Consider the following 24406-nt stretch of genomic DNA (forward strand, 5'->3'; position numbering starts at 1 on the left):
AGTGAATCAGCAGCGGGCACACAGCATGCAAAGGGCACGAGGCGGGCCCGGGAGCGGAGGGACAGGACCCGGGGAGGGGCCGGCGGGGCGAGGTGGGGCGCAGATCAGGGGCAGGGCGGAGGAGCGCACCCCGACAGTAAGGCCCCAGGAGGCGAGCCCCCCCCGGCGGAGCGGGCCTGGGGTGGGGGCGAACCGGAGGAGGAGTCGGGACCAGCCGCGGCCGGAGTGAACGGAGGCGCGGGAGACGGAGCCCCTGGGCGGGGCGGAGGGCGGAGATCGGAGGCTGAGGAGCGGAGAGGCGGACCTCGACGGGGCGGCCCCGGGGGCGGGGGCCAGGAAAGGCGGAAGGACCGGACCGGTGGACCCGGAGGCCGAGAGCTGAGCCGCTCCCCTCGCCAGGCGGCCGGACCGGCGGAACCCCCGGAATCCCAGCCACGCGGGCGCCATGGAGACGCTGCTGTGGTTGTGCAACTGGAGCACGCTGGGCGTGTGCGCGGCGCTGAAGCTGCCGCAGATCTCGGCCGTGCTGGGGGCGCGCAGCTCGCGGGGCATCAGCCTCCCGAGCCTGCTGCTGGAGCTGGCGGGGTGAGTAAGCCCGGGAGCGCCCCGGCTCTGCTAAAGCAGGCGCGCGGGGAACCGAGCCCCAAAGCCCCGGCCGCGGGGAGTAGCGCCTGCCCGGGCCGCTCACTTCCTTTCCGTCCTTGCTGCTCTCCCAGCCTTGCGCCGGAACGAAAGTGGGCGCACGCCCATTTTACAGATAAGGAAGCCGACACTCAGAGAAATCGTCACTCCGCCGGTTAGTGACAAAACCAGTCATCCCGCTTTGAGCAAGGCCCCTCGAGACTCGTGTGTGCATCCTCTCTAAACCCACCCTCCCCCTAGCTCGGGTCTCGGTTTCCTTATAAAATGAGGGGTTGGACCCTCTGGCTTTTAAAAGTTACACCTTTCGGGGGGTGGGGGGACGGGTGTCAGAGAAGGTAGAGCTTTCTGGAGGTAGAGGGGGATTTGAGTTGGAGTTGGACTTCAGCTGGCGCACCAGTCGGCAGTTGAAGACTGTTGCAAGAGCTCGTTTATCCTTAAAAGTCAGGAGTGGGTGCCCTGACTCAGTGTTTAAAGATCTGAACGTGATGGATGATAGCCAGACTTGTTGCAGTGATCATTTCACAATATATACAAATACTGAATTATGCTATACACCTGAAACTAATATAATGTATATCAGTTATACCTCAGTTTACTGAAAAAGTAGTAATATTCTGAATAAGCAAAGTAATAATCATAAAGACCTGAACGGTGAAAAGCAGAGTTGTAAACTTGGTGGGAAAGACCCTAACCCAGCAGTCTAGCCCCTCGCCCAGTGAAGCCCAGCCCTCCTGGCTGCCCAGCGCCAGCCGCAGACTCGTTACCACCCCGCAACTCTGAGGGCGGGTCCTGGGCAAGTACTTCTAGGCGGGGGCAGCCCGCTTGGTGGGACCCGGTTTCTCACGCCAAAAGGAAGGCAGAGGAGATCTCTGGGGCGCAAGGCGTGAGGGGCCACCCTCGGACCTGTGGGGTCCCTCCAGGAACACCCCCATCAGAGGGGCCAACCCTAGGGTGTGTGACCTCCATCGGTTTGGGGGCCACCTGGGGAAGTGCCCCCTGCCTCAGTGCTCCCCACTTCTCTGGGGAGAATAGATAATTGGTGAGAAGTTCAGTTGTGCCTGATTCTTTGTGAGCCCATGGACTGTAGACCTCCAGGCGCCTCTGTCCGTGGAATTCTCTAGGCAAGAATACTGGAGTGGATTGCCGTGCCCTTTGATTGAAGGCCGGGGGGTGGGGGGGTGGGGAGAAGGGGACGACAGAGGATGAGATGGTTGGATGGCATCACTCACGTGATGGACGTGAGTTTGAATAGGCTTTGGGAGTTGGTGATGGACAGGGAGGCCTGGCATGCCTCAGTCCATGGGGTCGCAAAGAGTCAGATAGGACCGAGCGACTGAACTGAACTGAGAAGTTCATCATTCAGGGCAGGGGAACCCCTGGGTATCCTTTCAGGGACCAGAAGAGGTAGCCACCTGGAGAAGGAGGCCCTCCAGGCAGGGAGCCTTGTAAACAGAAGCTTGGAGGCTGGATTGGAGGCAGTGAGGCCAGAGAAAGATGCTGAAGACATGGTCTTAGGTTTAAAGCATCTGTTTGTGCAGATACAGGGGATGGAGGTAGGTGTGCTTTTATCCCCATTTCACAGGTAGGGAAGCTGAGGCCCCAGAGGTTAGTAACTACCAGGGATTGTGAGCCCAGCACCCAAGTCTTGGAGTCTGTGCTTCCCTTGGGGCTCCACCCTCAGCAGGTGATGCTGAGGGATGAGTCCAGGTGGTCTCAGGAAGGTGGCTCGGCAGGTAGGCGGAGGCTAAGTGCTGGCCAGTGTCACAGCGTGGCCCTGGGTGAGGGTGTGGGGCTGTGGTCACACCCCATCCTGGCTTAGGAGATGTGAACCATTAAGTCCGCATGGTCTGTGGAGGCTCTGGCTCACCCTGGGGGGGACATGGGGCCTGGCGGGGTAGGGGGGACGTCTTTACAGTCTGGGTCTGGGGAAACAGACCTGAGGGGATGATGACAGAGGCATTTAAATTTCAAAGGGGCTGGACTGGCCAGGGTGTGAGCTGGGAAGGCAGGAAGCTCAGGCCTCTTCTTCAGAGAGGAGGGACCCTGGGGTCTTTATCCCCCACACCTCCACGCTACAGCCTCTCCAGGGCTAGAATTTTCTTAAAGGAACTGAAGAGTCCTCCTGTCTCCACCCCCCCCACCCCCCGCCGCAGCGCTCTGGAGGCTGCTGGAATCATCTCAGGATGTTCCTCTTGTTTAAAACACAGGTTCCCCAGCCCACTGCTGGGCCCTCATATGCCCTGTGCCCGGGACGCCCACCCAGGATGCCTCTCAGCCTCCCTCAGAGGAGCTTCCTGGCCTCTTGGGCTTCTTGAGTACGTCCTTCTGAGGCAGCTGCCTGGGGCCTCGGAAGTGCCCAGCCTTAGAGACAAGCAGGCCTGGGTCCGGAAGCCCGGTCTCTTCCTCCTCCCCGTCAGATCTGTCTCTAACTGACCATCCAAAGCGGCTTGGCAGACCCCAGTGTCCCAGCTCCAGAAGTCGCAGAGATGATTCGGTTGATAGTTCATCCTTGTTCTGTGGTGGTTTGTGGTTTAGTCACTCAGTCGTGTCCAACTCTTGCCACCCCATGGACTGTATAGCCTGCCAGGCTCCTCTGTCCATGGGATTCTCCAGGCGAGGATACTGGAGTGGGTTGCCATTTCCTCCAGGGGATCTTCCTGACCCAGGAATCAAACCCGGGTCTCCTGCATTGCAGGCAGATTCTTCACCATCTGAGCTACAAGGGAAGCCCTTGTTCTGTACCTCCGTCCTTAGCATTTGCTGATGCCTGGCTCCAGTTCTCGGGTTCTGCGCACAAACCTGGGCTCCTGGGTGGGAGCCAGGCCTGCCTGCTGTGGGGGTCGGGTGAGTCTGACCTCAGAGTGTCCTCCCTCTCCCCAGGTTCCTGGTCTTCCTCCGGTACCAGTGTTACTATGAGTACCCCCTGCTGACATACCTGGAGTACCCCATCCTCATCGCACAAGGTAACCGACCTCCATCCCCCTGCCCAGCCGCGGCCCTCAGCACCTCCCCCACCACCCTCACTCAGAGCCTTTCCTTTCCAGATCTCATCCTCCTGCTGTGTGTCTTCCACTTCAACGGGGATGTGAGACGGGCAGCGCCATACATCATCGCGTATCCTTTCAGCATCTGAGAATCGGGGCTGGGACCGGGTGGGGCGGCGGGGTGTGTTTTGTTTTGCTGTTCAGTTCAGTTCAGTGGCTCGGTCGTGTCCGACTCTTTGCAACTCCATGGACTTCAGCACACCAGGCCTCCCTGTCCATCACCAACTCCCAGAGTTTGCTCAAACTCATGTCCATTGAGTCAGTGATGCCATCCAACCATCTCATCCTCTGTCATGCCCTTCTCCTCCTGCCCTCAATCTTTCCCAGCATCAGTGTCTTTTCAAATGAGTCAGCTCTTCGAATCAGGTGGCCAAAGTATTGGAGTTTCAGCTTCAACATCAGTCCTTCCAATGAACATCCAGGACTGATCTCCTTTAGGATGGACTGGTTGGATCTCCTTGCACTCCAAGGGACTCTCAAGAGTCTTCTCCAGCACCACAGTTCAAAAGCATCAATTCTTCAGTGCTCAGCTCTCTTTATAGTCCAACTCTCACATCCACCTGTTTTGCCAATAGGATGTTATTAAGCCAGGTTTTGTGCTGTGCTGTGCTTCATCGTTCAGTTGTGTCCGACTCTTTGTGACCCCATGGACTGGAGCCCGCCAGGCAAGAATGCTAGAGTGGGTTGCCATGCCTTTCTCCAGGGGATCTTCCCAACCCAGGGATCGAACCCAGGTCTCCCACATGGCAGGTGTATTCTTTACCATGGAAGCCCTATTAAAGCAGGATCTTTTACCAGATATTTATTCTTTTGGTTAAATTAAGAAAAAACAGTCCCCAAAGTAAGATTCCTTGTGGGTGAGTGTATCTCCACAGCCCAGAGATGCCCGAGATGTCTCTGCCTGGGGTCACCCCTCTGAGACCAGGGTGCCCCACGGTTCCCTGACCCACCAGGTGGGATATAGACTTAGGACCTCAAGGCTGGGCTGCAGGAGCACCTCTGTTGTCCACGTGTCTTCTTTAGGGGAAAGGAGACATTTCTTCCCTCCCCACCAAACGTCCCCCTGTAATGACAGGCATGTCTGGTCTGTAACACAATGCCACTAACACACCTGGTCACCTTGGCTTCTTACTGCCTATTAGTGGGCAGGTCTGGGCTCCTGACAGCTGGTTCAGGTCTCCGCAGACTCCGGTCGTCACACAGACCTGTCCCCTCTCACGTCACTCAGCATGTTCTGTGCACGTGGGCCTGCCTTCCATCTTCATTCTGCTTGTCAAAACTCCCGTTATTCTCTTGTTGAACTTCACTCTCCTTAAGAGGCCAAGAGAGCCTTTTTGAGTGGCAGTCAGTCCTGCCACATCAGTGACATGATCTGAGCTTCAGGGTGGAGGAAAGGTGAGGGGGGCGGGACAGCCAAGCCTCATCTGCCCAGAGCATGTGAGGAGGTGGGCGTGGAATGGTGGGAACCCCCAGCGTGCCTGCTGCCTGGATGGCCTTGGGCCCTGACCATAAAGGCCAGTCCTCTGGGCTGCAGCTGTTCCATCTATGAAGAGGCAGCATAATGCCTACCTTTTAGGGTTGTTTCTAGAATGACAATGCCAGGAGTACAGGGCGAGCTGAGCAGATGGCAGGGTCGTGGTGGCTCTTGTACTAAAAGCCTGTCTGCAGAGGGGAATGGGTGTGGACTGAGTCCTGACCCTCCACTGTTGGATCGAGGTGTAAGCCCCCAGACTCGGTTTTCCTCTGCAAAAAAAAGAGGGATCACATGACTCTCCTGCCCCTCAATGTTTCAAGGTCAGCCCTAGCTGGTTAAGAAAGGCTTTAGAAAACAGAGTACTTTAAAGGTGAAAAGCATGGTGGGATTTACTTTTTAAATAAAATGCAGCAGCTTTGTGCAAATGGTGAGGTGTAGATTAGAAAATGTGGGTGCTAATGGCAACTCTAAGTATCAACCTGTGTATAACTTCCTTCTTTCAGTTGTGACTTACAGAGCACGAGTAAGCAGGGTAGCCACGTTAATAGTGCATTTTTTAAATAAGTAATGGTAGGTCCCAGATACTATGCAGGACACGCCGATGCTAAAAAATCACTTGTTGATCTGAGATTCCAGTTTAACTGGATGTCTTGTATTTTACTTTGCTCTGTCTAGCCACCCTACAAATAAGTCATCTCTAGGATCTCAGTTGCTGCTACTGCTGCTCAAATTTTATAAAATGTGTATCTGGAATGAGTGGAATGAGGTGCAGTGGTACAAAATTGGGCAACAGTAGTTTAAAATTCAAATTAGAGAGTGTTTGAAAAACAAAATTCCCTTCTCCTAGATTCAGGCTGCCTTTCTCTGGTATCGACTTGTATTTACTACCACTGGCCAGAGCACAGGGATTGTCTGTTTCAAAGCCCTTCATTTAAATAATGTTATTAATTGTAATCCCGGCAGCCTCTTGAGTCCCTGCAATATGCCACAAAGCAGTGAGGAGGTAAATGGGGTAAGGAATATTAAGTCCCATTTTGCAGATAAGCAAACCAAGGCTGAGAGAAGGAAAATGACTTGCCTGTGGTCACAGCAGAGGCTCCTGGTCGTCCCTGCCCCAGCCTGGCCACCACCTCCTGTGTTTGTTTCTGCTTCTCTAGGCGGGTTGCCTTCCTGCAATATCACTGAGCTTGATGGAAATCAGGTATCATTTCTCCTGTCTCCTAGCATTGCTCTACCCAACTGTGTCATTTCTACACTGGATTTAGCAGGAAAGAGGAAACCAGTAAACAGTTTCACGTGACAACAATTTTGCAGAAGACATCTCCTTTATCAGGCATCCTAAGTGCTTGTTTTTTTTAGTCAATCCTTGAACATGCATTATGAGCCAGTCTTGTTCTATGCACAGTCTTTTTGTGTTCATAAAAGTTATGTGGGAAACAAAACCATATTTAATAAGCTAAATATATTGAATGTTGCATGGTATGAGTTACAGAGAAAAATAAAGCACTGACAGGTAATAAACAGGAGGTATCTCAGTTTTACATAGGGTGGACAAGGAGCTATTTATTGAAAAGGTAATATACGAGTAAACACTTGAAGGAAGTGAGCCAACAAGCCCTAAAGATACCAGGTGAAAAAGTTTCCTAAGAAGAGGATAAACAGGTAAGTGTATGAGGGCTCAGATGAAGTATGCTTGAAAATGTTCAAGGAATAGCAATACCATTGTGTCTGGAATGGAATGATTCTGGGAGAGATCATAGCAAATGAAGATCCTTCCCTGATAGCTCAGTTGGTAAGGAATCCGCCTGCAATGCAAGAGACCCCAGTTTGATTCCTGGGTTGGGAAGATCCTCTGGAGAAGGGATAGGCTACCCACACCAGTATTCTTGGGCTTCCCCGGTGGCTCAGCTGATAAAGAATCTGCCTGCAATGTGGGAGACCTGGGTTCAATCCCTGGGTTGGGAAGATCCCCTGGAGAAGGGACAGGCTACCCACTCCAGTATTCTGGCCTGGAGAATACCATGGACTATACAGTCCATGGGGTTGCAAAGAGTCAGACACGACTGAGCAACTTTCACTTTCACGACCACTGTGATTATTTTGGCTTTTAATCAGACTGATATGGATAGACCCTGGAGGCTTGTGATCCCACAATTTCATGTTTTAAAAAATAAAAATAAATTGTGTTACATCTTAGATCAAAGGTGCGTTAACTCTTGACATTATGTTGGAGAGGTCTACATGGTCAAGAATGAAATAGGCAGTTAAGATCATCTGGAACGTTCCCAGCCCTAGGAAGGGTCTGAGAACACAGGGTTCTCTGTAATTTTCTTCCAGAATTCTGCTTCTGTGCTTCTGAACTAGCAAGTGTTTACCTGGACCACTTTTGTCTTTTCCAAACTGACAAGTTCTAGCAGAGTTGTTCCCGGTTCCACACTTGGCTTAGACGTGTAACCTCTGTGTTCGCGGTTTGTTTCCACGGGCGGGTAGTGGAACTGCCAGCCAACAAGTCACTGCTGTGTCCCTTAGCGCGTGGTAAGCTGTGTGTCTGCTTGGTTCATCCTCACTCTGCAGCAGTGGATCCTAGATCTGGCCATGGTGAGTAAACTGCCCGAGAAGAACGTGTGTTCACAGCAGCCTGTCTTCCCTCTTTTCCTCGTGACACCTGCCCTGCAAACAGTGTTATAGATCAGACGTTCAACCCGCCGTACCGAAAGCACCCCTGTGCTTTGCAGCTGTACCAAAGCATGCTGGGATGAAAGTCCAGTGCTATCCAAATACTAAAAAGACAGTATTCTCACTTAAATTTATGGCACAATATTTTTACTTCATTTGGCGGGGGGAGCCCTCGAGAACCAGATTGTGGAGTTGGTAGTCGAATAAAGAACTGAGCATGAAGTGAAGAGTTTCAGGTTGGGTGCTAGGTCACTTCAGTTGTGTCCAACTCTTTGTGACCCAATGGACTATATATAGCCCATCAGGCTCCTCTGTCCATGGGGATTCTCCAAGCAAGAATACCGGAGTGGGTTGCCATTTCCTCCTCCCAACCCAGGGATGGAACCCATGTCTCAGGTTTCCTGCATTGGCGGGTGGGTTCTTTGCCACTGGCACCATATCATCAGGTGAGTAATTACACATTGACGACATACTCATTATTTTTCTAACTTTGCCCCCTGAACATTATTTTTTTTCTTCCTTGGAAAAGGGTAAGCACTGTATTCTTTTTCCTTCCTTGGTTAAGGGCCAGAAATTCCCTGCTGTAAGAATAGGATTCTGGTAGCAGGTCAGGAAGCATTTGACCAAAGATCAAGTGGTGGTTGACATGAACTTTTCTACCTCATGGGAAAAGGAGCAGAACTAATTGGTGGTCACTGCCGGCCACACCCAAACTCCTGGATTTCGACCCATTCTACCTCCAGCATCTTGTTGGAAAGTGGACTTGGCTCTCAGCCTTGTGACATACGGAGAGCAGATATGTAGGGTTATACCATGGCAGCCTGGGCCTGGCTCAGGGTGGAGGGTGCTGTACTGTTAACCTCATTGGGGAGCAGAGGTCAGGGAGCCCAGGGCCAGAGTCTCACCACGTGGCTCAGAACAGCCGGAAACTCAGAGCTGATGTGCCCCAGCTTGCTGCTTTGAGTTTATAAATCTCAGTGCAAGTATGGTGCCCCCATGCTCTACTGTAGTATCTATACATCAATCTATTATTGGCAGGTGGGGACAGATAAGCCTTTGTGGCCGTTGCAGAGTTTTACCCTCGGTTACATCCTACTTGTGGCTGCACATTGGTTACTCACCTGAAGGGGTCGGTGGCTTAGACCTAAGCATGCTGCTGCTGCCTCCATTCATCATGAAACTTGGCTTTTGTCCTTGTCCAAGTTGGTTATTACTTGACGTGAAAGTTTGGTTTTAAAGATGCTTTCGGGGAATTCCCTGGTGGTCCAGTGGCTAGGACTCCGGTGGTCCAGGTTCAATCCCTGGTTGGGGAATCCCAAAAAGCATAACCCCCCTTCTCCCCACAAAGGGGCTTTCAGTATCTGGTGCTCTTCTGCATTTGAAACTAAGGGACTCCTTTCTCCTGTTTTATCTTCAAACAGAATTTATGCACTTTCATCAGTGCAGCCAGTAAGTTTGCCCAGCTCCAGTACCTGTGGAAGAGCAGGGACTCAGGAGCTGTGAGCGCTCTGACGTGGAGCCTCGCTTCTTATACCTGTGCAGGTAAGAACACAGCTCTAATTGATGGGGTGTCCCCTGTTGGTGTGTGTGTGTGGGGGGGGGTGTCTACCTAGAGGGGTGTGCTAACTTGATGTCCAAGGGTCATAATCCCTTGAGCTTAAATCCTTTGCATGTAACTCTTGAATCTCTAGTGTATCCTTATTTGTAAGACTGATTTCATGCACACCACTCTCCATTTTCTGCAAGATCTGTATCCCAGTTGCTAAAAAAAATGTGAAAGGACACTTTTCCCCAAAAATATGACCTGATATTAACAGTCCTCTCTTGTTGTTTGCAAAGCATCAAGAAGTTGATTATATTAAATCCACTAACTTGTTTTAAACATGTTTATGATGTAATAAATTGAAGAGATGAGAATCATACATTGACTTTTGTGAATGAACATAACTTGCAGCAGTGGAGTTTTCCTGGAGCCATAGTGTGTTTGGCCTCAACTTTACAATTTCCATTGTTCATTTGGATTCTTGCAGGAACTACCTAAAATGAATATATACTCTATTTAGGTAGCAACATTTTAAAAAATCCAGAGCTATTACATTCATTAGATTTACTAATTGTTGATATTTGAATTATACTTTTTCATGTTTCTTCTAAAATCTTAAACTATCAGCTTCTCCATCCAGGGTTCTCTTCTACTCAGATCTTTCAAGAATAGTTAGTGTATATTCCTGTATTTAAAATGTAAAGATATTTGCTAAGTATTGAAATGTCTGAGTTGATATTTATTGCTGAAATTTTTCTTTTACAGCAAGAATAATGACAACTTTAATAACCACCAATGATCTTACAAGTAAGCAAAATATTTTTCTGCCCATGTCCTCTTTGAACTTTATGCCATCTGCCTCCTTCACTTGTAAATTATCTTGGGGTTTAACAGAGCCAGTTTAGCCCCACTGGAGGCTAGCTGCAATATACTGCAGGTCCTAATCAGTCTCCATGTATAGTGTTAAGCACCCTCTTGCTGTATCCGGGATAGAATATGCACAAGATAGTCGATTCCTATCTTCCTAAAGCTTCCACTCCAGCAGTGGAAATGAAGAGTGAGGTCATCACACAATTTTTGAAAAATATTGTGTTTTGAAAGAGGACAGGATGAGCACCTAACAAGGAAGCCAGACATAGTTGGAGGGAGCTGGGAAGATTAATTTGAAGGGGAGAGGGATGAGGAGGGAAGAGACTGTTACGAGGAGCAGCACGTATGGAGGTCGTGAGCAAGGAGGATGGAGGAACACCAGCAGGGCTGGTGGGAGAGCCCTGGGGTGAGTCTAATGAGAGGGAAGGCGGTGGCAGGGAGCCTCAGAGAACTGCCCACATGCAGCAGGGTGGGGAGTGACACAATCATTTTACTCCATGTCCTTGTTCTGTTATTTTTAAAGGGTTACCGTGATGGAGGAGAAAACAAACTTGGGTTAACCTAAAGAGAATGTCATTCATTCCTTAGGCTGAGTTTTCAAGCATATAAATGTTTGGAAAATGATTAAAACAGGTAGGGTGACTTATTCTGTGAAGACGAGAAATGTGTCCTTGGTGTGTAGACGTTTTAAAGAAGTTCATTATTATCTGAGACATAGTGCCAGAAAGCAGCAGGATGCATTTGCTAGTCCCATCCCAGGGTTTTATCTTTGGCTCAAGTACTTTACATTAGCTCTGACAGAAGGGTTTAAAGTGTCTGGCCAGAGCATATACCTCGGTCAAGTGGGGAAGGGAGAAACCTGAGGCTTCCCTATAGGACGTGAATTCTCTGCTTGCAAAGGTGAGTCAAACCATAGTTGAACAACAAAACAAATTTCATATTAAAAATTAATTTTAAAAGGTTGAGACTCTTCTAATTGTGATTTGTTTTGTATCTGAGGTGACAGCTGTTCATGAAAGTGAACTTTCTGAGAATAATAACGTGATTATCTGAGAATAATCTCTTAAAAACAGTCCAGCTATCTTAAAAGTGTTTTACAACCCCAAAGACACATTAAGTCTCATAAACCTTATTTATCAGGAGTGTTCATTAAGTCATTGAGATTATTTTTTCCTTTTTAACAAAAAGCTACATTTTCATGGTTACTTTAATATAAAACATACCTTGATGTTTTTCAGAATTATCTTAACTGATTGCAGTGTACTACTTTTTGCTTAATTAACATGGAATTTTCTAAGGTATCATCACCCTTAAGGCTTAAAAGAATGGTAACAGGTTTTTAAAAAGTTGTAGCATTTACCAACCAGAGTCAGATTCCTCCAAATTAAGCATTTAAGATGCAATTATTCATGAAGTCAGGCCAAGTGACCAGAGGTAGTAATGATAAGACCATTTTTTTCCCCAGAAATATTTGGAACCACAGTGGCACTAACATTCACATGATCCATAGTTCTGTTTCCTTTTGGGTGGGGGGTAGGGAGCGTTAAGCCTATTTAGGCTTCTACTTAAGAGAAGGTGGTGATTTTATGTGAAAACAGTATTTTTTAATATACACTTTTCTTTTTTGACTGATTTCAGTTCTTATACGTTTCGTGATCATGCTGGCCTTAAATATATGGGTAACTGCTACAATACTTCACTACCGGAAGACCGATATAAAGTCTGAATGATGGATTATTCCTATACACAAAGTGGATTCTGAATAACTGAACCAAAGGAAAAGAAAGCTCACTGCTAAATCATAAGTTTAGTCAACTGTGCCAAAGATACTTTAGACTTGAAAAAGCCCAGTTAAACACTTGTTTAAAAATGTTGATTTTTAAAAATCCTCCACCCCCACTTTATTAGGTTAAGGTAGGACTTAGACATCTGCAGTTCTGAGAAGGCTGGTGATGGATGGAAGTCTTCCAAAAAGCCCATTCTGAGGAAGTAGCTTTGACCCTTATTCTGGGAACTAATTACATCTACTTCTCAACTTTTAAAATCTTTTAAGAAATACACCCTCTCCAAAACACAAATGCACATGAATGGAGTGGGATTTTGGAAATTTTAATAAATTACGAGGGTTCACTTCCTGCGACGAATGTTTAATTGTAATACATATGCAATAGGATGGCCTTATTGTATCATATTATCATAAAATACCTCCTTGGCTATAGCAAAGATATCAAGGCAAGCAAAAATGTAACTGGTTTGAATGCATATACCAAAGTAGCTCTTTAACTTCATACTGTGCCTTTAAGCATTTCATAACAAAAGATAGCAGCAATCTCTACTTGAAGGGGCAATCCCAATATACTTCCAGATTCAAGCACAATGCTGCCATTTTTAAAAGGATCACACCTGCACAATTAACTGTTACTGGAATTTGGTACAAAATACAGCCAACCTCAACCAGGGTTTGCCTACTGAAAATATATGCAGCAAAGAGTATTGCTGGGTTCTGCCAAGCTCTCATGGATTTAATTCTCATTATGGTATCATACTCTAAACATGCTGTTAAGATTATCCACTGTATTTTCCTATAAAAGCTTATAAAACCTAACATTTAAAAACATTCACCAAATAATTGAGTAGCATTATTCTATTATATGCAGTAAGTAAATGATGTTTATTAGAAAATGTTTCCTGTGTAAAATAAACTTATTTTGAACTCTTCTGAGTCTTAAAACTCAATTGTTTTAATGTGATTAGCTTTAAGTTAGGTAAAGTACAGTTTTAAAAATACAAACTGACAAATCCTTTTAGAACTACTGCTTGGGACCAATAGGAAGAGAAACATGGCATCTAAAAATAAAAAAACAAGTCATTCATTCTATAGTTTTAAAAATCATAGTTCGCATTTTAAAAAAAGTCCAAGTAAATCTCTTCTCATATGTAGTTATCATCTGACTAGTAGTATAAACTGTGTGATTTTTTAGTCTAACAAATATTTTATTTAGATATACTTTATCAATGCCTAAAGCAACTCCTTAGAGAAAATATAGTATCGTAGGTGGAGAGTTCTCCATTTTTCCCCTTTGGAAGGGAAAGGAACATACATTAGAGCCACCCCAGATATTCTGTACACAACATTAATCCCACAACAATCCTGTAAGTAAACAGTCTCCATTTTACAGATGAAAATACTGAAACCCATACTGAATAACCTGTCCCAGATCAGAGAGCCAGCAAGTATCCTAGAAAAGACCTCACTGATTACCAAAAAGTTCTAGAAAACCACTTGTCAGCACACTATTCTACCGAAACAGACTGCTTCTTTTCCTTATCCTTGACACTCAAATGAGATTCTCAAGTTTGCATGTTCCTTAAAATACTGATGTTAAATTAGACACAAACTCCTAGTTGAAATTTGATTTTGTATTTCTCCACGGATTAAGCAATAGGGCTGAAGATCCCCAAGTGTGTAACCTCAATAAGATTTCTTTACTATACCCATTTTTTAGGGAAAGTAATTTTGGGGGGTAAATTTTAGAAGGTTGCAAGAGTATTTCACAGGAAAAGTAGGAAAATGCTTATGTCTTAATTTCTTTTATTTAATTTTTAATATAAAAAGCAGGCATAAAATACAATTACATTACTACAAAGATGCAACAAAATTTAAAAAAAATTGGGGGGCACCATGATTTTTGTTCAAGGGGACAGCTGTCAAATATTTATGATTATCTAAACCATGCAATTCATAATTTACTACAACCCCAAACAAAACTCATTATTATGGGGAAGGGAATCAAGGAGAGAACCCCCAAAACATAATATCTAGCACTGTCAGACAGTGCTTATTCTTCAAAGTGCTTTACAAACCAACCATGGTATCTTCACAATATAGGGAAACTGACGTCTTATTCCAGGGGAGGAGAGGTGAGTCAGTAGCAGTGTCAACAGAGATCAAGAAACTCAGAAGTGACTTGTTCTCAGTGGATTTTTAAAACATGTTATTTAAAGCATGTTTCCCTAAGGTAATATAGTGTCCAGTTTCTCTATTTTACCACCCAAATCCTGTAATAGATTAACAGCAGCAGCATAACTTCTCAAATTGTGGTTTGGCAACCTAGAGTATTTTTTCTTGAGGATCTACAGATAAACTGGGATAAAGGAGAGCATTCACAGCCAGAATCGTCTAACTCTAGCACAGGTTAATCTTAAAAACACTCACCTTTATTTTAGATTTATTGGTATACTTGTCCTTTAGTTAGCTCCAGAGCATTTTAAACTTATTTTTTTTTAAGTTTGCTTCTAGATAGCATTTCTTTTTTTATTAATACTTTCAACATGCACTAGACAGTCATCCTCAGCAGTAACCCTGGCACCTGTTTTCCTTCTGCTTTGCCTCAGTATTCCCACAAAAGTTAAAAAAACAAAACAAAAACAAAAAACAACCCAACTAAGAAAATCCCAGTATTCACTACTTCTTAGTTCTCAAAAGGAGGTATTTGTGGCTCTAGGAGAAATCAGGTGTGAGGAAACAAGTAACTTTTGGTCTTAACTTTATCTTGGAGGTTTTGGAGCCTCAAGAAAAAGAAGCTGGCACAAAAGCAGGTTGTTAGACCAAGTCAATGTCACATTTAATGAGTGTTGGGAAGAAAACATTTGGATGGGGGCATGCACTCATGTATGTACATGAAACCAGCAACAGGGTATAAAGCAAATTCTTACCCAAGGTCAGAATTTTTTATTAAGCACATTTCCATTGGCTGGACAAATGACCTATAAATCCTTATGTCAAACCATATAATGTGAAGAATCTTCATGGAGAGATTTTTTTTTTTTTGCCCCTTAGGATCTCTTTGCCCCCCAAAAAACTTCACATTAATTTTCCTTGTATAGTTGCATCACACCATGATTCTCCATATTCTCTAATATATATACAGCATTCAAAATTTAAACTTTTGCCATTTTTACTCAAATATTTCAATTACTCATGTGTAAACTTCAAATTATTTCACCTTAATAAAGTTTATTAAAAATATATATATATACTCTCCAATTCAGAATAATATGATAGAACCTCCCATAGTGTAACAAAATCTCTATATAAAATATTAATTCAGTCTCCTTTTAACAAGTCTAATGAATGGAAATATTTATTCTATATAAATTTTATATATTTTTCATTTTTTAATCTTACTTAAAAAAAAAGAGCTGTGCCCCCGAACCAGAACATACCTGCAAGGGAAATGGCATGCATATCTAGTTTTAGCACAGACAGCATGGAAGAGTGCAGCCTGGAAAATGTAGTAACAAGATTCAGTTTCAGTACATCAGCAGCCAAAGGCCACTCTTCAATTTCCACAATAGTATCTATAATTGGGGATCTAACTCTTTAAACACCTCAACACTGACCCCAGAAGGAATCAATGAAAAATGTCTACTTCCTTCATAGAAATATTGGATGATGTATCTCAGTATCATGCCAAACTCTATGTGCATGTATATACACAGAGAGGCTGAGAGACGATCACAGAATTTTTCTTTACTTGATTCTTATCACTGATGTATACTGTAGCAGTATAAAAAACATACTTTTCTGGGATAATGAGAAATAAAGCAGGAATAGTCCTGCATAAACTGTATGTAACTTGAATAGCATTTAAAAAAATAAAAATTAAGTGCCTTTGAGGCCACTGCTTCCCAGCCACAATAATGAAATGCTGCCATACACAGTCATGTGTTTACGGGATCACACTTAAATACTTAAAATATATCTACAGTATGTCTTAGTTTTCTTTGTATTTGAGATAATTTTTTGAATCTTGAGTGTGAAAATGTAAAAAGTCACAAATGTCTTTATCAGAAATAAAAACACACCTAGGGTAGCCAGCAAATTAAAAGCAAAGAAAATGTTTCATAGTCACACACTAATACTGAGGTCTGTAAAAGGGGTCGGATAAGTAATAGATATACATAAAAGATATATTAGTTCCAATACTACCCATTACTGTTTCTATCACCAATACTTAAACAAAATTCTGTTATACAATCAAAATAGGCCGACAATGATAACTACTATGTGTAAAAATAGTGCACTAATTTTCTTCTGCAAAGCAAATTTGCATCCTAAGAGCTGGTAAATACTTTTTTTGTTTGTTTTAAATACAGGAAAGGGTGGATATCTTGAAAAAAAAATTAAATTAAGGCATTCAAACTGGGTAAAGTTGCCTATTACAAAGCATTAAGAAACTGATATAATTAACTTCAAACTTCTTGTTGCAATAATTGCTTAAACATGAACATGCAGCTTCCAGCAGGTACACACAATGAGTGATATAAACTCCAACATTATGGCTTTATACAAGTGCATAGTTGCAACTGCAGTAAGTAATGATATCTGATTAATGTTTATAAAAAAATAAAGTGGGAAGTTAAAAAACCCTCTTGCAGTATTACAGTACTATTTGTGTGTGTGTGTATGTATGTGTGTGTGTGTTCACACACACAATGGTCACTTCTTAAAGACACAGTCTCTATCACTGTAGTGGAATCCATTCCCAGATTCTTCTGGCAAATGTGCTGGTGAAATCTCTCTGTTGAAGCAGAAAAGATGATTTCTGTAACTCTTCTAAATTCTTTATGCAATGTAGTGTGAATGATGCTAGGAGAGCATTATGGAACAAGTCTGAAAGAGTTGCACATGATATTCTTATTCTATTAACCAATCACTGTTGGTTCAACTTGTTGCTCCAAAGGAGCCCAGAAAACCTATCGAAGATTTAGAATTTATATTGCAGGAATAGAGGGAATATATATATGTGTATTAGTCTCTCAGGAAAATATAACTTTTTAATAAATTTTGGGCCATCATATTTCAGTCTTGTTTCAACTGGAAGAATATGATCCCCTTGAATAATGACTGCATTCACAGAAGGCAGTTAGCTGGAAAGAAAAGGAAAATAAAGTCAGTTGATACAGTGAAATAATTTAAGAGATTGTGATCAGTTCTTTGAAAAGGCATTCCATTTACATCAAACTCTACAGTCTTCCAACTACTATACTTTTAACACCTCAATCATGCATATAGCATATTTATTGTCTTACTTTTCTTATTTCAAGGTACATGCAATTATATTCTTCCTCATATTTTCTCATATTGGCCACAAACATGACACACAAGTTTTAATATGGTTAACTGGCTATTAGGGTGAGATAGTATGTCAATGAATAACTCAAGTGAACCTGTTTGATTTGAGGTTTAACTGTTAGCTTCCTCGTGTGGGTGAAAGAAGAGTGGACTGAAGGACCAGGCTCTACGTGGCTGTTTCACCCTATGTCACATTTTTAAAATCTACGAAATGGGAACAAACACATTGTTGTAGTAAATATATGTAAAAAATACCCTGTAAATCCTGGTTATAAACAGATCCCAGATCCAAATAATGTGTGATTTAAGTATGTACTCTGCAACATGTTATTTAGGTTAAGATAGACATTATTTCTTTTACATTCATCCCATATATAAGATTTAACTCATGAGGTTCAGTTTTCATTCAAATCTCTGTTAGCCTCTATTAACCAAATGACATTTTCTAAAAGCACAAGAGCTTTCACAGCATACCATTAGCATTCTTCAGCAAAAGTAACATTAAATTTTCAAAAAGTAAACATTTCATATCACAAAAAAAAGCAAAATCAGAAACAGCTAGTTCACAGCATTTATCAAAGTTTTTATGGTTTCAATTCTTGCAAGTTAGAAAAAGGGAAAGAGGGGGGGAAGAAGAGAGGGATGGAGGGAGAAGGAATCCCATGCTATGTTCACAAACTAATACAGCTGTAAGAACTTGAAAACACTGTAAATTTTACTTCTCTGCATATGACTTCTTTGGAATGAACAGAAAGTATCAGAATTAGCTCCATTTGTTATTTCTACATGTTTCATTCCTAAGATAAAAAATTAAAATTCCAACTGTATTGAAAATACATAGCCAATAAGGAATCTGAACATAGCATTTTGCTTTCATACTTAACATGGAAATTTCAGTTAGAAATTTGTCTGAAGGCTACTTTTCAAATATATACTATCAAAAACAACTCAATAAAATTTCAAACTGGTAAAAAAAGAATGAAAACCCAAAGTGCAAACCACATGCACTACTTGGAAAAACTAAAACAACTCATTTCTCATTTTTTGATTTACCCCATTTAACTTCTTCAGAAATCAAAAACATCGTCATCATCATCATCACCATCAACATCATCAAATGACCAATCCCAGTCTTTAAATGCCAAATCAAGCAATCTGCAATAGGAGGTTTGCAAGTTTATACTCTAACACTCTTTAGAAACAACAGCTTAATATCTTATGATGGAAAAATCACACATTATGCTGTAAACATTTTAATTTTCCCTTCACTGATAACAACATGATTAAAATTGAGATGGAAGCACTCAGAGAAGTCTTTCTCTTTATGTGCAAATGCACATAATCATGTTGACCAGGTATGCCTTCCAAACCATCACAGAACAGAGGACACAGAAAATATTCAGGGGTAAGACACAATCTTCTTTCCACTGGGCCGACATAAAAATGTAGCCACCCTGACGCCCCATTTAAGAATTATGAAAGCTCAACATGTGTCAATGTTCCCTTCACAGAAGTGTCCAGACTGTCAGCTCACATTTTCCCAGAGCTGTACCATAAACCCTAGTATGAAAGACGATTAATTCTAAGAATGTAGCTTTCTCAATTCCTGCAGGACCCTACTTGTTCAATGGGTCACCAAAGGTTAAGCCTTCCATAAAACTACAGATAGGGGAAAAACCAAAGGTAGATAAGCAGCATTAGCAACTTATCTTGGCCAAATAAATTAAGACTTAGAAGAGGGGTATATGCAATCTTCCCTTTCCAATTCAACCCAATCACCTAACATTGCAATAATTTTTATTTTTAAAAACAGAAGTAACTTCCTCATTGTTTATAACTGTGACACCCATGAATACATTTGTGCCAAGGAACTCACCTGGTCCCCAAAACTCAGCTATGGTCACTATGCAATTGGTTCTTAAACTTTAGTGTATATGATTTACTCAATGCTATATATAATGCACATTCCGAGGCCTCATCTCAAGAGATTCTGATATAATTAAATTGGGGGAAGGTGGGTAGGTAAGTATTTGCATTTTTAAGATAAATTTTGAGATGAATTCTGATACAGCTGGCTGACTTTGAGAATCACTGACAGAGTAGGTTGATGGATGATTATTACCCTAATTTAAAAGTAAACAAATCAACTCAAATTACTCTACTTCAATATGCACTAAATACAAAATATAAGCACACAAACTCAGACATAATTATTTATTCCCTTAAAACATAGCACAGCTGAGTATATACTCATTTATTTAGCCTCACATGTATAGCTATGGTTTCAACTCTACTACTTGGGAGACTTCTTGCATATGCAGGGAGTTCTTCCTGCACATCCAAGCCCCTGTTTTAGTATACTTTTATGAAAAATATGCATCTCATATCCTTCCAAAACCTCTGAAGAATGTGTGAAGTGTGTGCCCAGGTCATAATCTTCAGATTTTAAAAGTCTCATCACTAGGCTATCAGTGTAATACATGATGAGTGAAAGCAAAAGTCACTCAGTCGTGTCCGACTCTCTGCGACCCCATGGACTACACAGTCCATGGAATTCTCCAGGCCCGAATACTGGAGTGGGGAGCCTTTCCCTTCTCCAGGGGATCTTCCCAACCCAGGGATCGAACCCAGGTCTCCAGCATTGCTGGCGGATTCTTTACCAGCTGAGCCAGTAGGGAAGCCCAGGGAAATGCATGATGAAATGTCCCTTAAAACCTCTGCCTCAACCGCTCCCAATCAGTCATCTAGTTGTCATTTCCACTTAAAAAATCTGTCTTTAACTTGATTTCTTCTCTCCATTTTTACTGTCAGTATTTTAGTTTAGGATCTCATTAAGTCAAAACATACTAATCTCTTGTTGAAAGCCTCCTATTAGAACAAAATCAAGACGACCCTAGCATAGTGATGAACTCAGTCCTTTTCAATCTGGCCCAGAGTTTTCTCTCCAGTGTCACCTTCTTCTGCTTTCTATTCTGACCCACTCCCCACTGTAACCCCATACAACATTGCAAACACACATGTAACCCTGACAACCAGTGCCTCTGCATATAATATTTTGCCTAAAACTTTCTTTTCTCTTATTTCTTTGCCTGGTAAATTACTAATCTTCCATTTTTCTGAGACTTTTCTTGATGCTTTAATGGCAGAATTCTCCATGATTTCCTTTGTTCTCCCAAAACTCTTGTTCATACCTCCATAATAAACAACATGTTAACTGATCAATGGCTATACACCTCAGGCCTATGAAACTTATCACCAAAGACTGCTGCAGAAGGAGGTGCACTGAGTTTTGAGTTCTACTGGCAGCATATAAGTGGGTCTGTTTCTTTACATCTTACCAATACTAAGTTTCTTAATCTTTATCATTTTGGCAGGTGAGGACAGTTTTACAATATAGTTTTAATTTTAATTTCTTTGCTTAATAATCAGGTTGATAACTTTTAATATTTATGGTAATACTTACATGTTCCTAATTTTTATATTGGGAAAAGTCAATCTCCTTTTTCTAAATGACTTATATAAGAACTCCATGAATAAAGACACTAACCCATCTTTTTCATGTGTGTTGTAAAATGTGTGGCATTTTTAAAATCTACAAGGCTTTAATTTTTGGTTAGTCAATCTTTTACTTTCTTTTCTTTCTTTGCTTTTACTCTTAGGAAGGTCCTCTTGAATCCAAGATCAGATATACATTCCCCTATTTTCTTCTACTTCATTTATGAATATATTTTTGATACGTCAAGTTGTATATAACTTTGTTATCTTTTCCCAATTAGTCTATTAATGTTCTAATATTTAAAACTGGAAAAGAATGAAGATGAAATAATGATAAAATACTAGCTCCCCCTACCCTTAAGTTTTAACTGTACTGGTAATGCTTTATTTTTTAAAACAAGTATTTGTTGCATTTCTGCTTTATATTTTTCTGCATGGCTTTAAAAAAAAATCTTCATAGAAAATTAAAGAGAAAAGCCCTCAGCAGGGACCAACATTTTGTATCTTGCACTGGAACAAATGAGGATCTCTCCAAACTGTCTTCATCAAAAGTCAGCATTTTAGTCACAAATTTCTTACTTTTCTTAGCATAGTATTTTAATTCAAATTAAAGAAAAATAACTTTCTTCTAGAATAGCATTCTACACATTATGTTTTATAAACTGCCAATTAATTCAAGTCTCCTTGAATCGCCATGAGGCAGAGAAGTGTGAAACAGCCGAGGACACAGGGTCTGGAACTAGCTTATCTGGATATAAACTCGTGACCCTGCTGCTCGTGAGCTGAGTGACACTGGGCACACAGTGTTTCGGTGTCTTAGTCTCCTCAATCTGTAAAATAGAACCGCTAAATCACAGGGTGGTTACAAGGATGAATAAGTTAGTACAGTTAAAGTTCTCAGACGAGAGCCTGGCATAATATAATATGCCCTCAGAAATGTCATTGTATATAATAATAGTAGCTAACACATATTACTTCAAGCACTTCAGAACTACAGAAAAAGGGAAGCGCTGCAAAGAGATGTAAAAGAATACTCAGAACAAGAACATGACAGAAGCCAAAAGAAAAAAATGCAATGATGCAGTTGTTAACAAAGGTAAAGTTTAAAAAAAAAGATTAGATGAACATTTATGGGTGCTATGTTTTAGTGTGTTTAGGAATGTACATATGTGATGATGTCTAATGAAGCCAAACATTTGTTTTAAGAAAGATACCAGGTGAGTTAATTGGTTCAACTAAAGCTAGACTGACTAGTGCTAAGACTAATATTAAATGAGCACAAATGAAGAGCTATATATTAAATCACTGTTAATACAAACCAGATATCCTGCTCCTACGTTTTCTTGGATAGTGCTTTAAAGCTCTACCCATTTGTCTGTAGGAATACGTTACAAATTAGCAGGTATTAAAGATCATCTGGTCCAAGGCTTGACTCCCTTCTCGAGCCATGCTACTCGACATCACACTGCATACACAGGACAGATGGAAGAGCACTGTTCCCTCACAGTTCTGCCAGCCAGTCATCTAAACCAAGTGCACACCTGTGGCAACAGGGCACTCACCATTCTAGAGCAAGCCAATTCTTTCAATTTTGCACATCTGATTGCTTGATGGCTTTCCCTGTTAATTTAGAATGTGCCTCTCTGCTTGGTTCTTTCAAGGAAAAATCTTTTAAGTCTTTACTGTTATTTATGATCTCCCACCCTTTCAGATCACCTCCTCAGAAGACTTACAGTTCATCCACTTGCTACATGTGTAACACCATCAAATGACACATTACTCCCTCAGTAATTCCCTTCTGTATACCTTCCAATTTGTGTATGCCACTCCTAAAATGTGACACCCAAAATGGAATGCAAAATGCAGGGTTATTCAATACATAAGGACAGACACAGATACAATTTTATGAGTTAATGAAGCAATGGAGGCATATATATGTTAAAAGCAATGGAAATAATGTTGCAGAGGCATAAGAAGCAAAATTATATTTTAAATCTGCCCATCTTTTCATTTAAAATTTCAAAGAGCATACTAGATTTTAAAATGCCAAAAAAAAAAAAAAAAAAAAAAATCCCTATACATTTTACAGTCAGTTTTGGTATTAGTTTTATCTACATGCATAGTTGTGAGAAAAAGAAATCCCTATTACTTACTGTTGCTATGCAAATGTATTTTTAAAAAATCAATGAAGAATGATTCGAAGGGCAGGGCCAGAACTAAAAAAAAGTAACAAAAATTAAAAGTAAATGTGCTTTCAAATGAACTGTAATGCTGTAGTGGGGGAGGCAAGAAAATTATCAGTTGGTGAACATGAAAATTTATGTAATTGAAACGTCTCAGTCTGAAAACTGCTTCATAAACTATGTGTTATCATATATAGTGAAATCATTAACTTGTAAAATAGCAAAAAGAATAAAATATACTAAAAAAACTGGAGTTCTTATAGTCCTGAATCTAACCAAATTGTTTGCCTTCCTAGAGTCTGAAATAAAAAAAAAAAAAGCACCTATTCTACTCCACAAGTATTTTAAAGATCAAATGATAGAATACATAGGAAGTTAAAAGAGAGAATAGGATATGGAAGCATGCTAGAAGAATAAAGCACTATATAATGTAAGATATTAAAATAACTTGGTATTTATGCATTAACGGTTCTACAATAATAGAAATTTAATTTTTAGATGTTTTGCACTAGGTATATGGAATGATCTTCAGTGTCTCTGAATTCTTTGAGTTTATTCAGGCCAATTACTATCATACTCTACAATATTTAGCTAATTCTACGATATTTAGCTTTACCATACCATACATCTTTTTTCACATACAAATAGCTGCAAAAAGAAGAGAAGCGAAAAGCAAAAGAGAAAAGGAAAGATATACCCATTTGAATGCAGAGTTCCAAAGAATAACAAGGAGAAATAAGAAAGCCTTCCTCAGCGATGAATGCAAAGAAATAGAGGAAAACAACAGAACAGGAAAGAATAGAGATCTCTTCAAGAAAATTAGAAATACCAAGGGAACATTTCATGCAAAGATGGGCTCAATAAAGGACAGAAATGCTATGGACCTAACAGAAGCCAAAGATATTAAGAAGAGGTGGCAAGAATACTCAGAAGAACTATACAAAAAAGATCTTCACAACCCAGATAATCACGATGGTGTGATCACTCACCTAGAGCCAGACATCCTGGAATGTGAAGTCAAGTGGGCCTTAGGAAATATCACTACGAACAAAGCTAGTGGAGGTGATGGAATTCCAGTTGAGCTATTTAAAATCCTAAAAGATGATGCTCTGAAAGTGCTGCACTCAGTATGTCAGCAAATTTGGAAAACTCAGCAGTGGCCACAACTGGAAAAGGTCAGTTTTCATTCCAATCCCAAAGAAAGGCAATGCCAAAGAACATTCAAACTACCACACAATTGCACTCATTTCACATGCTAGTAAAGTAGTGCTCAAAATTCTCCAAGCCAGGCTGTAGCAATATGTGAACCGTGAACTTCCAGATGTTCAAGCTGGTTTTAGA

The 24406-nt window shown here is 41.7% G+C and overlaps 2 protein-coding genes across 2 annotated transcripts in view; one reads left to right on the forward strand and one right to left on the reverse strand.

The window, feature by feature from the left end:
• The first annotated feature begins 323 nt into the window (after positions 1–323).
• On the forward strand, positions 324–12967 carry SLC66A3 (solute carrier family 66 member 3). The gene is made up of 7 exons (XM_061154819.1): positions 324–585; positions 3523–3605; positions 3687–3756; positions 7701–7758; positions 9258–9378; positions 10145–10186; positions 11888–12967. The coding sequence occupies exons 1-7, from the start codon at positions 446–448 to the stop codon at positions 11977–11979; spliced, it is 606 nt and encodes a 201-aa protein (XP_061010802.1). The 5' UTR covers positions 324–445; the 3' UTR covers positions 11980–12967.
• An 859-nt stretch (positions 12968–13826) lies between these two features.
• The window catches only part of ROCK2 (Rho associated coiled-coil containing protein kinase 2), a 129708-nt gene continuing 119128 nt past the window's right edge, over positions 13827–24406 (reverse strand). The window contains exon 33 of the mRNA XM_061154820.1: positions 13827–17182. Coding sequence (XP_061010803.1) covers positions 17179–17182 — 4 coding nt within the window. The 3' untranslated portion in view covers positions 13827–17178. The remainder of the gene's footprint in view (positions 17183–24406) is intronic.

Source organism: Dama dama, chromosome 11 (genome assembly GCF_033118175.1).
Source record: "Dama dama isolate Ldn47 chromosome 11, ASM3311817v1, whole genome shotgun sequence".
Taxonomy (NCBI): domain Eukaryota; kingdom Metazoa; phylum Chordata; class Mammalia; order Artiodactyla; family Cervidae; genus Dama; species Dama dama.